This window comes from Setaria viridis, chromosome 1 (genome assembly GCF_005286985.2).
Source record: "Setaria viridis chromosome 1, Setaria_viridis_v4.0, whole genome shotgun sequence".
In the NCBI taxonomy this organism is placed as follows: domain Eukaryota; kingdom Viridiplantae; phylum Streptophyta; class Magnoliopsida; order Poales; family Poaceae; genus Setaria; species Setaria viridis.
This window is the reverse complement of record NC_048263.2, coordinates 23,664,044-23,678,341: the sequence shown is the minus strand read 5'-3', so window position 1 is coordinate 23,678,341 and position 14,298 is coordinate 23,664,044. Positions and strand designations below refer to the sequence as shown.

At 42.6% G+C, this 14,298-nt stretch overlaps 1 protein-coding gene and 1 pseudogene across 2 annotated transcripts; both read right to left on the bottom strand.

Annotated features, from left to right (window-relative positions):
- Positions 1–11: 11 nt before the first annotated feature.
- Positions 12–1,970, bottom strand: LOC117855034 (uncharacterized; annotated as a pseudogene).
- Positions 1,971–4,331: 2,361 nt separating this feature from the next.
- LOC117841333 (ethylene-responsive transcription factor-like protein At4g13040) lies at positions 4,332–10,391 on the bottom strand. Of its 2 annotated transcripts, none has more exons than XM_072293060.1 (7): positions 10,135–10,391; positions 8,061–8,117; positions 6,892–7,010; positions 6,523–6,595; positions 5,966–6,146; positions 4,883–5,004; positions 4,332–4,793 (listed from the first exon to the last, which is right to left on the bottom strand). In XM_072293060.1, exons 2-7 carry the CDS (start codon positions 8,101–8,103, stop codon positions 4,657–4,659), a joined length of 675 nt encoding a protein of 224 aa, XP_072149161.1. In that variant the 5' UTR covers positions 8,104–8,117; positions 10,135–10,391; the 3' UTR covers positions 4,332–4,656. The 2 variants fall into 2 exon arrangements, with proteins under 2 accessions (XP_072149161.1, XP_034577606.1); XM_034721715.2 differs by having other exon boundaries at positions 6,892–6,998; positions 10,135–10,388.
- Positions 10,392–14,298: the final 3,907 nt, after the last annotated feature.

Sequence of the window (14,298 nt, the reverse complement as noted above, 5' to 3'; positions counted from 1 at the left end):
ACAAGGTGACAATTCGTCATCCACTAGAGACTGCATCACCACCAGAAATGCTGCCTGCATCACTTTTTATTTTCCTTTTTCTTTTGTATAAGAACCCAACATGGAAATTATTTCAGTGTGGTAAGCTTTCTGATTATATGACCCAACCGAACACGCCAACAGCTGTATGGACATATTATTACAATATAGGATGATCCAAGCTAAAAGCGCCTAATCTGAACAGAACAGAAAATGCATCCCAAATTTCCAATGAGAACAGCAGCATCAGTTAAGCACAGCTGGAGGTCCTCTTCCAGTCTTCCTTCACTTATCGCTCTCATCAGAGCTGGATTCCGTATCAGACTCCAAACCACATTCGAACCCAGAAGATGTTGGTTTCTGCTGCTCCAAGCTCTCCAAGTGCTCCCTCAGGTTCTCTATGATGCCCCCAAGACCGATTCTCGTGAAGAAATGCATGGCGAACCTCATGTTCTTTGGATGATCCTTTGGGAAGATCGAGTCCAGGGAACCTTGCAGCCCAGGATCGTTCAGCCTCTCGTTTAGCTGGCGGATGCCAAGACGCTTTGAGAGTTCCTGAAACAGAATCATTACAAATATTCGATGGGATGATGTCGTACCTTTGTCTGCCAACTGGATACACGCCAAGACATGCCAAGGGAGTGTATCCGTCTCCAGCAAATGCGCGAAAAACTTGGCAACAATAATCATCTTGTGTGTTGGAAAATGATGAATATTTGAGTATTCCTGCACAAAACATTTCTCGAAGTTCTCTTGGTATGCTTTTCTCATCATGCAATACCTCTGTGCTAACAGCCCGAAAAACCGGAGGTAGGTAATCTCTTGACTGCAACACTCAATGATCATGCTACATAGCTCCATCTCTTGGCCAGGCTTGAGGTCTAATTTCATGAGACCGGCTTCTTCAAAACGAACACCAGACATAATAGTCAAATGTATCATCCTTCTATTAAAAAAATTGGTCCATATCTCCTCCATCTGTTCTTCAAAAGATTCTGCATTTTCAGAAGATTCTGATCCCCAGATGCTTCTCTTACGGTTCTCATTTTCAGAAGATTCTGATCCCCCGATGCTTCTCTTACTGTTCTCATAGCCATTCTCATCTTCAGGGAAATTTGGGTATGCCCTGAAAACATTTAAATTGGTCTCAGGGTCTAGCTCACCTTCAAGGGATATCTCATGAGTAAATTGGTCCCTCTGCTCTACAAGGACCAACTCTGGACGGATGGCTAGGAATCTCTCTAACTAAAAAAGGCCTTCGATCAGGAACTGCACACGCTTGTCTATTTCTCCTCCATCAAGTATGCTTCGAAATCTTTCAAAAATAGCATAAGCCATTGTGGAGACAAGACCTGCAGCATCGCCCCACATTCCCTAACGAACCCCACTGCTACCTCAACACTGCCTTCAGTTGGATTCTGAAGAAACATTGTCACAAGCTGCAGGGCCAGAAGATCATGTGCCACCGCCTGATTGACCAAGTGTGCAATGAACTTGGTTTCTGCAAGCAATTGGGGCTTGTTATTTTGCTCGTATGCGCCCTTGAGCTGGAGCATAACACGGACAAGAAGCAAGCGTCCAATCTCCGGGAACTTGGTATTCACAGCTGCAACAAGAGCAGCAAACACATCTGTGAACTCAGGTGAGGCCATCTGTGACTTGATGCACGAATCGCAGAAGAGCCCCCGCCCACGAACCAGTTTCTCGGCAAAGAGCTCCGGCAGAATGTCCTTGATGCTGGCCACATTCACATTGTTAACCAACCCATTGATGCTCTTCTTGAGAGCATCCCAGTTGAGGTGCTCGTCATGGTCGTCTTTTCTGCAGCGGCGGCGGTTAGCCTCGGCGTCGGACGAGCGGGAGGAGCATGCGCGGATCTTGAATCGGCGAGGGGAGTCGTCGTCGTCGTCGTCGTGGCGGCGCACCGGGGACGCGACGTGGGAGTCCGCCATCGCGGGAGAGATTTGTGGTGGCTTATGACGTCACAACTTTTTTTAAAGTAAGATCCCCATGGAACGGCGCGATTATCCGTTCATATCATACCGTACGTGGACTCGTGGAGCAGAGTGTTTCACGGATGGGATCCACAGATTTGGGGAAAAATCAGTTTCTCTATAACCGCTACAGGATCTTACAGTATACAAGAATTTGGTTCTATGATTTAATCTAAACTGGTCTTTTTCTGAAATTAGGCTAACCAAGTTTGTCTATAAAAGCATTTGGGTCTGTATTTGATTGCTCAGCCAAGTGCTTGGAGGTTCACTGAAACATTAGGCCTTTATTTGGTTTGTTGTTCTGGGCCGGGTATGATGCTAAACTAGCTAGATTATAAAAGTGATGTTACCGAACTGCCTCCGTATAATAAGGAGCTGTAAAAACTCTAGCAGTAACTCACATCCTCTTCTCCTAAAACATAGTCATATAGTACGTGTGGAGAATATGGAGGAACGACTTTCCTCCTATTTGGTACACTACTTGGATGTGTATTGGTTGACTAATGAATCATGTAGTTCTTTTGAATGGCTTCGAGGATTTGATTATTATCCGTGGATGATAAAGGGAGGAGAAAGAGTGAAGAGAGGAAGAAAGGGGAGATGAGCCCTCTACCTCAAGTCCCTGGCTCTGCCAGAGTTTGTTTGTTGAATATGTTAGTTGTAATGTTGACGAGCAAATCTCTACCTCTAATGTTGTCATGCATGAATGAATTGACTTGTTGCAGGATATCTCTGCCATTTCTCTCTTCGAACTGGGATGGTTTGGTCAGATAAAGGATGCTCCGGTACAAGTGTGGTAAGTATGAAATGTTGAACAATTGTTTGGGGGCGGCAAGTACACAGGTAGAATGTTTATGGGCTACCGTCTAATGTTGTCATGCATGAATGAATTGACTTTGGAAAGTTTTGTGCAAGCACAAGAGAGCGGAAGAACGAGCACTGATGGACCTCCACTATGCCATTATGCTAAAAAAAAATGATTTACTGACTACCCAGGAAGAGGAGGAGGTGAAGAATACCAAAGCCACAGCCAGGTCAGTCTACACCATCTATTAAAGTAAGACCATGGGTGTCAATTATTCTAGAACTAGGTTGCCGTAGGTTCAAGCCTTCAAATATATGGGTTCCATTTGTAACTGTTTCGGATATGATTCTGGTTGGAACAGAAGTAGCCTGAAGCTATCTCACAAAAGCACAAAGCAGGGGCGGAGCCAGGGCTAATTGTCGTTGTCAGCTGACAACGGCGAGTTGCTGCAAAATCAGTGAAGAATCACTGTTGCATGCTGCTGTTCCATTACGCTGACACCGGTATCTAGTATAGAACTGACACCAGTGGCTCCGCCGGCTAGCTCCGCCCCTAGCACGAAGTGTGGTTTTCAATAAACATAGGCGAAGTTTGCATAGTGTAGTTACAGTTTCGAAAATTGTAGTTTGTGATAATTTAGATCACTTTAGCTAAACAAATCACAGGTCGATGCACAATGCAACACGTGTGGTTGACCTCACCTCCTCCTCGTCACCGTTGACATATTTCTCCTCTAGCTCGCCGTTGACCTGGTCCCTGCGCAGAAATCGCCCATCACCGTCGGAGGTGGAGCACCTCTTCCCACAACGGAGTTGCTGCACGCGCTCCACTTGAGTACAGTGCATCCACTACTCTGCACACCTTGTGTTTGTGTATATGGATTATTTTGTTTTTTGAGGGCAGTATATATTGATTATACAGTCAACTGAATTATGCAAAAATAATCGTGTCCCTGTTGTACACTGCATGACTTTGAATTATGCATGTCTTCGTTCAAACTTCAAGTACACCATATGCTGCATCAAAATTCAAAATGCCACAAACCCAACAGATGCAGCATGAATTCAAAAACTTACAGACCGAAAAGATGCAGTTCAAAATTTCAAACATGGTCGGCTGTAAAGGCAACTACATGACACATATAGGATGGTTTCCACTCATACAGAGATGATACTTGGATAAGATTTTGCAGGGATGGCGTTCGGGTGGAGTGGCAACTGGAGATGACCGGCTAGTGTGGTTGAGTCTGAGTTGAGCGTTATGATGTCGTGCGGCTCGTGTCGATGTCCCAATCCGACCAGCCAGAGTTGTTGCAGATCGTGTCGATGTTCCAATCCGACCGATAGTTGAGTTGAGTTGAGCATGTGTTGATGTCCCAATCCAACCTGCTCGTGTCGTTTTTTCTTCCATTTGTTGTATTGCCCAATCTGAACTTCATCTTCTTTTTATTCTTTTTAATATAATCAGCAGCTCTCCTGACTGATTCATTTCAAAAAAAAATTGCTCGAATAAGATATCGGAAAGGAAAGGATTTCTTTTGGATAAATGGTAATGTAAACTAATTACATTGGGTAAAATTTGTAATGATGAACCTATCGGTAGATATACACAATTACGGAACCGGTATACATGTTGTTCGGATGAAATTTTCCTACAATGGACCACCTCCATTTCTTATTTGAGATGGCATGGTTTCCCTAACCTTTGATCAGACCAACAGGGGCCTTATGCACATGAAATTAATTATTGAGAGAACAAAATCCTAAACAGGGATCATATCATGACCGGAATGAATATTTGGAGGACTCCACTAGGGTCGCCACGACCTCTGGGAGCAATCTAAGATGCTGATGTCTCGGCATCTCCATTGTCAGAATTCGATGAGCCACCGCCATTTGCCATCTCAGTATCACCATCACTCTGTCCCATGAACAAGTCCGCCTTGCTACGCCTTAGCAACCCAACCTTCTTTTGTTCTAGAGTAAGATAAATGAACATGCTATGAGCAACATTTATAAGCCATAAAGGGGTAAACATGTAAAGGAATTCAAATTTTGGGTCATACTTTTGCTGGTTATTGTGTTGCGAGTTACAGCTAAGAAGTCCTCCCAGGTGTACTTCCGCAGTTCTTGCTTCTCTTCCTCGGAAAGCTCAAAGTTTGGCTCCCTTCCACACATAAAAGCAGCCCTGCACGTAGAATAGAATTCTGAGTTCATCAAATTTTGATGATTCATGGTAATTGGTGAACCATTAGATATGCTACAAATCAGGCATCCACATTGGATCAAACATCAAAGAACATCATTTGATACAAGGCCATGTGCCATATTGTACATACCCCTAGAACCAAAATTAAGAATCAGAACAAGTAAACAACAGATGGGAAGATTTACTTTAATATCAGCCTATGAGACAGCATAACAAAGAATACCATCAAATAAACAAAACTGAGTGGCACAATAAGAATTGGTAGGCTTGGTTAGAAGCCAAATCACTGAACAAAAAAACTCGGACATACTGACTTGTTGAAGCTTGTTTTAACTAGGGAATAAGAAGAGCTAACTTTACAGGTGAAAAAGATAGATTTTTATACATACAAGTTTTTTCACAGTGCCTCAGATAACTATTATCGAACATGAGCCTCTGGCTGCAAAATCATGTAGCAGCCTAGGTGGTCTGCAGACCTTATATATAAACCGTTTACTAAAATGTGCTTCTGTGGCCAAAAAAGAGTACAGGGCAACAAAAGGTGAAACAAATCATGCAAACAGTGTAGTTTCAGGAAACACTACTGAAACAAGCTTGCTCTTGTGCATATTTAAACTATAGTGAACGCAATCATATCGGTAATGTTTGTATGTCATGAACTAACTGGAGCTAACACTGAATGCTGGAACGATAGACATCTGGACACTCATGAACTTAAGTATTAACACATAACACTTCTGATAATCCTATTAAAAGCTATGCAACATATACTATGCCAGCAGAGTAACTCATTGCTCTGAACACCAGCTGGACATATATCGGATCTTCGATATTCTATGGGCAGCTTGTATTGTAAAAGGTAAGAAGCTACCTAAGAATAGTAAGATGGAAATCTTATGGTCAAGCATAAGTGTGCAGTTAAGTGAAGACCATCTAATACCTATCATAAAGCCGAGCTGCTTCATCCTGTGTCCCAACAGTACCCAAATGAATCTGTTTCTTGTCAACTTTTATGGCAGCCTGCCATTTCATATTTTTGAAATAAACCCCCCTCATAATGCATGGCTCTTGATCCACATACTGCTTTCTTCTATGTCGTTTTCTGCGCTTGATTTCCTTGCCTGAGTGATAGGAAAGAAAATGCAATGTTCTGATCAGCTATATATTATAAATTGTCATATCCAACTCAGCTGATAAAGGCTAAGAAACACCAAAGAAAAGGAACAGGGAGTCCTCTAGGGAAAAGCTAGAGGCCCTAATGAAACATCTCCTAGACATCTATATAAGAAAATTTTGTCACAAAAACACTCTATTGCAAACTATCTCCGAGGAAACTTGAGTATGACAATGAAAAAAAACACAAGTTCTTTATAAGATTTCCAATGCAGAATTCTAAAATATCATCTTCCATGTAAGAAGTATCACAACCACAAGTAACATGAGCTTTTATGTGGAGAAACCAATGCAAATAATACAGAATAAGAATGAAGTACGAACCTGGATAGTACTGTGTTTTCTCTTCCTTCGAATCATCAGAACCATTTGAGGATTTTGTGAGCACATCAGAAGTCTTGTTTTGCGACAAAAAGGTAAAATTCATTAGTAAAAAAAATCATATTTGTCATTGTAACTGACAATTTTTTTAGTAATGCTAGAAGTAGAATGCAGGTACTATGGAATGTCACTCGAAAACTCATCAGGCTATCTAAAGGAGAAAAGAAGGATACACAAGCAGGTAATATAGAACACAAACTAGTATATTTTTCTATTTCATTATCTAAAAGATATTTTAGTTTGTGCACATGTGCACCAATATACTACTGTGCACTGATACTTCCTCAACATACAAAAAGTAATTATACATACCGGGGGCAGTGGGTGTACACTGAATGTCTTCACATTGGAATGTACAACTTCCACAGGTTTTTCATTCTCAATGGGCTTAGGAAGATCAACGGGCAATGAGTCTTTCCCTGAAACAAAAGCTAAACTCATGTGATTATCCAAAATATGTAGCCATACTGCTTTATTGACATAGATATGCAGATGATCCTGAAAAGGGCTTACTTTCATTCACTTCAAAGTTTCTATCCTACTTAGGTTCTAATTTAGAGAAAGGGAGTACTGATACAATCAAGTACATGAAATTTGTGATTTTCCGACAGTACTTTGGGCTGTTACTTTGATTAGTGATCAGACCAACTACAATAGTAAAAGTCATGTAGCTTCCATCAGTAACTTATTAGCACACATGTAGTTATAAGGATTTAGCACTGGGTTTATCCTTTTTTTATATTGGATTGGAATTCATATAGATGTCTATTCTGAGAACATTTGTTGTATAAGTGTATCCACATATATGATAGTTCAAACATAATCTATTCTGGCAAAACTTCATTTAGAGTTAATTGCTGCTTGACCATATACAATAGGTCATAGCTGGATTTCAGAACAATTAATATGGCCACTGTTGAAAAGACCAATGTTTACACATCATAAGGAAAAGTCATTTATTACTTATTTGAATGAAAGGCGGTATCTGAAGCTCCAAAAGAACAGACGAAGGATTACCAAAACAGTGATTAAAGTACCAATTCTGGTACTGCCGACAATTAACTTACAACCAAATTTCCCACTCACAGAAACCCATGCCCTCCTAAGTTCCCATGGCCCTCAGTCCCTCATTTCTAAATAGTCAAACAACTACCTAATTCGACTAAGCACTATGTGAGAAATGGGAAGTAGTGAATATTTCAGACAGAAATTAGACAGCACGAACAACAAACTCTTATACATCAGAATGCATACAGCAAGATTTATTTATTCCATATAGAAAGATATGGCTGAATAATAAAGTATATAAAATTTCTATTTTGGAGAGCAGACCGTAATCACATTGATAAGTATAAATGACAAATATGATATGCCACATCATACACAGAAAAAAGACATTTGTGTTTTCTTAACATAAATCCTCTGAGCAATTATTACATCACGGCAAGATGTTTCAAGGTACTGAAATGAGTTCCTCTTACCAGAACAAAGCCCCAATAGTCGACGTCGCCTCAAGCTAACCATACTTGAAATGCCACCTGCAGCAGAGTCAGAAATATGAAAAAATAAATAAACAAATTGTAAAATTCATACTAAAATTAGAATAAGAAATAAAACCATGAAAATACTCTGGGGTTTTCGATGGTGCTAACCATTACATATGGGCTACAGCACACACTAACAACACAAGTATACGTGTAATCCGTGTTTAATATCACCAGCATTGTTCAAAGAAGCACACAATGGTGTTTGACTACTAGGTCTCACAATGATAGCCTGCTTAATCGTTACATGAAACATAGCGTATAACCCAATTTCCATTTAAATGAAAATATATAAGGAAAACGGACAAAAAAATGCAACATACAGGCCATAATAGCGTGCACGTGTATAAAATGCAACATACAGGCCATAATAGCGTGCACGTGTATACCGTGTATACTTGTCAGCTTCTTAAATTACGTTCCCTGGAAGGAGAGACTACATGAAAGCTTCAACTAGTGCACATGTGGTTACGAAAAGGAAGAATAAAGCACCATTTTTCTTGACAAAATCCAGGTATTAAAATATACAAAGAGTACAATCACAAAGAAAACAAATTTATTTACTACTTGCATAGTATGATAACCACCACCAGGTTGCTGACCATAGCCGCTTAGGCTTTGGTGTCCCTAGGTCAGGTCTCTAGTGCTCCGTGGCGCGCATGTGATCCTTTTCTGTTTGGGGTGTGTGGGTGTGGTTTTGGTACTCGGGTTGGGTCTTTTCTGTATCCATTGTACTCTTTTTTCTACCTAAATGAAATGACACGCACCTCTCCTGCATCGTTTGAGAAAAAAAAAAGAATGATAACCACAGGTAAAGTTCCAACTCATTTATCCAATTCAATGTATTGCACAATTCATCGCATCATCATTCCACTATCTCAACTGATCTTTGAATCACCTTGAACAAATAGGATACACAATCACTCAAAATATCCAGGACCTAATCCTAAAATCCATACTATTGGTATAGGAGACATATAATCCATCAAGTCAAGTGGGTCATCTGCAACCCTTGAGCATAAAAACCTCGTAGCCACAGTAACCAACACACTGAAAGGAACCCCACAGACCCAGAAGACAATTGGTGAGAACAGACCAATTTTCCAACACAACATCCTATTGCAAAGCATTTCTGACAAAGTCCCGTTCCTATCACGTGGGGGCACTAGTCAGATTAAGCAAAGCTGATGGGAGAGCAACTGAAATGCAGTAACCTCCATCAAATAAATAGCTGCCTAAAAATAGAAGCAAGAATTATGGCAGTGTACTTGTCAGCACTTCCAGTTACCAGAAGTGAGCAAGCACAGTCCAGGGCCTACAGAATCCTGCTATACATCCCAGAGTTAAGTCCTGCAGACAGGGGTTTCCCTTTCAACAGTAAATTGTACCCAAGAAAACCCAGGTCAGCGCATATCACTTCATCCTGCAATGGGAGTCGAGACGCTCATATGGCTACAGAGAATTACATAGTCTACAATCATCGGACACCAATCCAAGAACTTCCCCAAAGACCGATTTTTAGGCGTAATTTCTCATCATAACAACCAGCATATTATATGATTGTTACGGCCACCATCATCGACCTAACGAAAAAAGAACATGAATCAATCACAAACACAGGCAGAGTGGGTGGCGAGACGCCTCGCCCAACCACCCCCTTAGCCACCCAACCCTCGCCACCCCGACGAACCAACCAAGCAATCCAAAGAACCCCTCGATAAGGCGAGAATTCCGGCGCAAGCCCGTCCCCAACCACCGCCACCTTCCAATCAATCCGCCGCAAGGCGCAACGCGAACGCAAAAACACAAGTCGCAGCGCAAAAGCAACCGCCGCCACGACAAAGGGCCGCGCGGAATTCAAAGAACGGCGGGAACACCGTCGGGCCGGCCGGAATTCTGGCGCCGCGAGGACGCGCGCCGGCCTGCCGGCCGGAGAGGAATCGGTCATCAATGCGGCGGCGACGTCCAAGAGGCACGCAAAGGCGTAGATGGCAGCGAGAAAAGCACGTACCGGGCGGGGCGTGCCGGCGGCGGCGGGTGGAGCGCGGCCGCTGTGCGGAGCGGGCGCGAGACGGCAGGGGAGGAGGAGAGGAGGGGGTGGGGGAGGAAAAGAAGTTGGTAGGAGAAGAAGTTGGCGAGGGATACAAAGAGGGTGGCTCACATCTACCACCTTTGTTTCTCTCTCTAGCCCCCTCCCTATCTCTCTCCTCCCTCTCTGCGACGACGAGGCGAGACGACTCGACTCTTATCCCTCTCTCGCTCTACTGCCGCCTCCCCTGCTCTGCTCGGGGGCTGGTTTCTCTCTCTACATCTCCTCCCGTTAATTACTCGGAGATTTCCTTCCATCCATTGCGTTTCTTTATTTGTTTTTTGTTTTTTTATTTTTTGTGATGAAGGGCATCGATGACGTCTCGCCGTAGCGGGGCGGCCTCGTCCCGGCTTGGCTGCTGGTGGCGCGGGGGTGTGGTGGGGATTGACGGGTTTGCCCCTGCGGCCGGGAGGACTCGCTCGGTATACACCCGTGGACTTTTCAAGGTCAAGGGAGACGCTGACAGGGATCTATGCGTAAATATTAAAATGTGTGATGTCCTCCTCAGAAAATTGCACATGTTGCCAACTGGTGCGCTACGAGGTACCTAAAATGCAAAGTACTCAAATTTGAGAGTACATCATACGACTTTTATAGTGCAAAACAGGTCAATTTTAGTAGTTTTCTAATATATTTTGGTATGAGATCAAATTCTTGCAGGTACCTCCTGACAAACAATGTAGCACACTATCTGATACGAGGCACTACTTGGCGGTCACCTATCGTAAAAACGAGCTAACAAATCCCTTCTAGCACCTTATTTATTGATTTGTCGTCTTGTTACTTTTTCTTCTGTGTTCCTATCTTCACTACCTTCAGCAATGATAAAGGTGGCCGCGGCCAGTCAACATCCTTTTTGCTGCACCACTAACAATCAATGTAATGCGTCATCTGATACGAGCCACTACTTGGCGGGCGCGTGTCGCAAAGATGAGCTGACAAAATTCCCCTACCGGTTTATTTGTTTATTTGTCGTCTTCCTACTTTTTCTTCCTTCCTTTCTTCACTACCTTCAGCAATGATAAAAGGTGGCCGTAGCCAACCAGCATCCCTTGCCACACCACTAACAAACAACATAATGCGACATCTGATACAAGCCACTGCTTGGCGGGCATGTGTCGCAAAGATGAGCTAATAAAACCCTCCGTCGCCCCGTTCATTTATTTGTCGTCTTCTTACTTTTTCCATCTTCCTTCCTTTATTAACTACCTTCAACAATAATAAAGGTGGCCATGCCCAACCAGCATCTCTTGTTGTGCCCAACCATCTACCTATTCCCATTGGTGAGTTTTACTGCCTATAGCAAGCTGTGCTCTCGGCACTATATTGTGATGTCCATCTTCTGACGTCACTTCACCATGTCATTTCCTAACTAGTATCCCCTACACTTCTCTTACTAACTTCCTTTGCATCCCCTATCTCTATCCCAATCGGTCCACCGCTGTTGCGATCTAATGCCCCACCTTCAAAGCATCCCTTTTAAGCCCACCTCATCCAATTTGGATTCCACCTCTATCCAAACCCAGCCCCTAGCCACCATTTGTTGGCATGCATATTAGCTTCTTAGAAACTCATCCTCCTAAATTGCGGGTCAATACCTACATCTTCTCTTATTATGAGGAGCGGGTGTCTAATCATTAGCGACCAAGTCAACTTGGCATTTCCTAGTTGATATCCTATGATGTAGGGGTTGTTTTGTGCTCTTGTTGTGCTACTAAGGCACACAAACTATGAGCTGTAACTTGTTAGCGACAAAATTGGTTGTAACTTTGAAACATCGATCCTTGCGACAACACTCAACCCGTACTTCTTGAGTTTTATCGCGTGTGTAACCAAACACTATGAATGGATTTTCAGGAAAAAAAAATGTGAATGCCCCGCATTAAAACCTAGTGAAAGGTACTCAAAAGAGAAATTTCTGCCCAGTGCCACATAATTGGTTAGATTCTCCATTGACCCAAAAATTCTTAAATTATGCTGAAACTGCAATGGTTAATTACAATTGGTGATTTTTATATGAAGCGGTATCATACAATGCATCCATGGGCACTAATTTCTCTTGTTATTGAGAAAATGTATCATGCACAATCCTTATATTCCTATTTGGGCATAATTATTGCATGTTTATTTGTCCCATATCTCTGGGTTGTGATTTTGTAACAAATTTATCCAAAACCTGCAAAATTACAGAAGATAAGTTTTGGGGGAAATTTTATAGATATGCCACTTTCCTCAGTTGCTTAATAACATTCTCAAAACTTTTAGAATAACGTTTTTTTGAAGTTTCTAGAGACCATCATTCTAAGCTGACTCAAATTCCTCTCTACCCCATTCTAGCACTTTTGTAATTCTTCTTTACTTTGTAGTATCTTAGAAAGTAGAGGAAATAAGGGGTTGAGACTTTTGATGACACTTGACACATACGTATCACAAAGACCGTATTAAAATCATGTAGTTAAAATTGTGATCCAATTCTAACCCCTCTTATACTCCGCAGTTCTACTCAGCTTGCTCTAGTGACACGCTTCTTGCAAATTTTTGACAGCTCCTCTTTCAGCATAGCACATCCACAGCTAGCGATGACCACTACTCGGCTACTCCTACCAAGGTAAACGTTAGAGTTACACCAGGAGTGGACAAAGAATGTCATGATTATGATTCTCGGTCCGTGTATGGCTAATTGCCATAAGAAAAAGTATTAATCATTTTAGATTACTTCCATCCTTAAAAAGGAATTCATTCCGTGATTCAAAATTTGTCCACTTTTAGTTTCTGCATGTGCAAAATTTGTGCATGTGCATGCAACGGTCAAGCGCTAGATATGGCTAATAAATAGCATGAGCACGAGAATTTTGCATTTTGCTAAGTTATTTGAGTTTTTCTAGAGTGACTTTGTTTTAGGAAAGGATCGTATGGCTGCATGCACTAATTATTATGCTGTATCCTTGGCCGTCGCAAGAGAAATAGCAAGTTCAATAATAGAGAAGAATTAACATGTAAATAAGACTGCGGTTAATTTTTTTTTACATCTTCTTGTGTATTGCCTTTTCTGCCTCATCATTAATTTCCCTGAATTCTATCTTTTTTTCTGCTTTTGGAACAGCAAACAAACACATCGATACCTACTGTACATACACTTTGTTCACATAAGTATCCCTTGCTGTAGTGTGTTTCTGTGGAACCGGCCATTCCTACAATTTTTTTTTCTTGCTAGCTGCGTTTCTTTCTCCTGCACATCTTCTGGCTAGCCCAAACGGCCAAACCACTACTGCTGCCTATTTAGTTGTAGCGATGGAGAGTTTAGTTAGAGGAACAGGCAGCCGGAACGATGATGATACGTGTGGACACACACGTGCGGCGCCGATGGATCGGACAGGAGTATAGAACTCGAGACCGGCGCTGTCAGAGAAGAACGAAGCAGGGAGCAAGCCAAGGAAGGACGACGGCATATGGCACGTGTGACGTGTGTAGAAGGGTAGAATGGTCACTGAGTCTATCGCTGGATGTTACGGATGGCCGGACGCCGCCGAGCAGGGTGGGGCTTCCGTTGGCAACGTCCGACGAAGACGCCGACAGCGTCGTCCGCTCCCCGCGCTTGCTTTCACCGAGCAGGGGGCGTGGTGCCTCCACAATTAAAAGAGAGAAAACACATAACGAACACGATGTTTTTTTGTGTGATGATGTGTCACTTTATTTTTTTCCCCCGGAGAATCCAGACGTGCCAAGTACTAAATCTTGTTCACGCTCCCACTGTTTTTAGCACGAGTGTGTGCCCTTGTCGAGTTACTGCCATCCGCACATTGTTTTTCCCCCCCCCCTTTTCATGGGGCTTTACGTCGTGACCTGAAGAACGCGAGCAGCAGCAGCGGCGAGATAGCGATGAACTATTGTTACTCCAGCCTAAAATAGATTTCACAATAATTTTCATGGTAATAAGGCCGGATTTGTTGTGGGCTCTTGTGGTGATATACCACGGCCTCCTTTGGCAAGACTTTTGTTACGGCGTCATGTGCGGCTTCAGGGAAGCTGTACCTAACGCATGTGTAAAAAAACGGCTCCTCATGCGAAGCTAAGGAGAAGCCGTTT

Coding starts and splice junctions, on each gene's coding strand:
- LOC117841333 (XM_072293060.1), bottom strand. CDS start 8,103: ATGGTTAGCTTGAGGCGACGTCGACTATTGGGGCTTTGTTCTG. Junction 6,596..6,891: donor GTGTACACCCACTGCCCCCG/GTATGTATAATT, acceptor TCGCAAAACAAG/ACTTCTGATGTGCTCACAAA. Junction 5,005..5,965: donor GCAGCTCGGCTTTATGATAG/GTATTAGATGGT, acceptor TTCTACGTGCAG/GGCTGCTTTTATGTGTGGAA.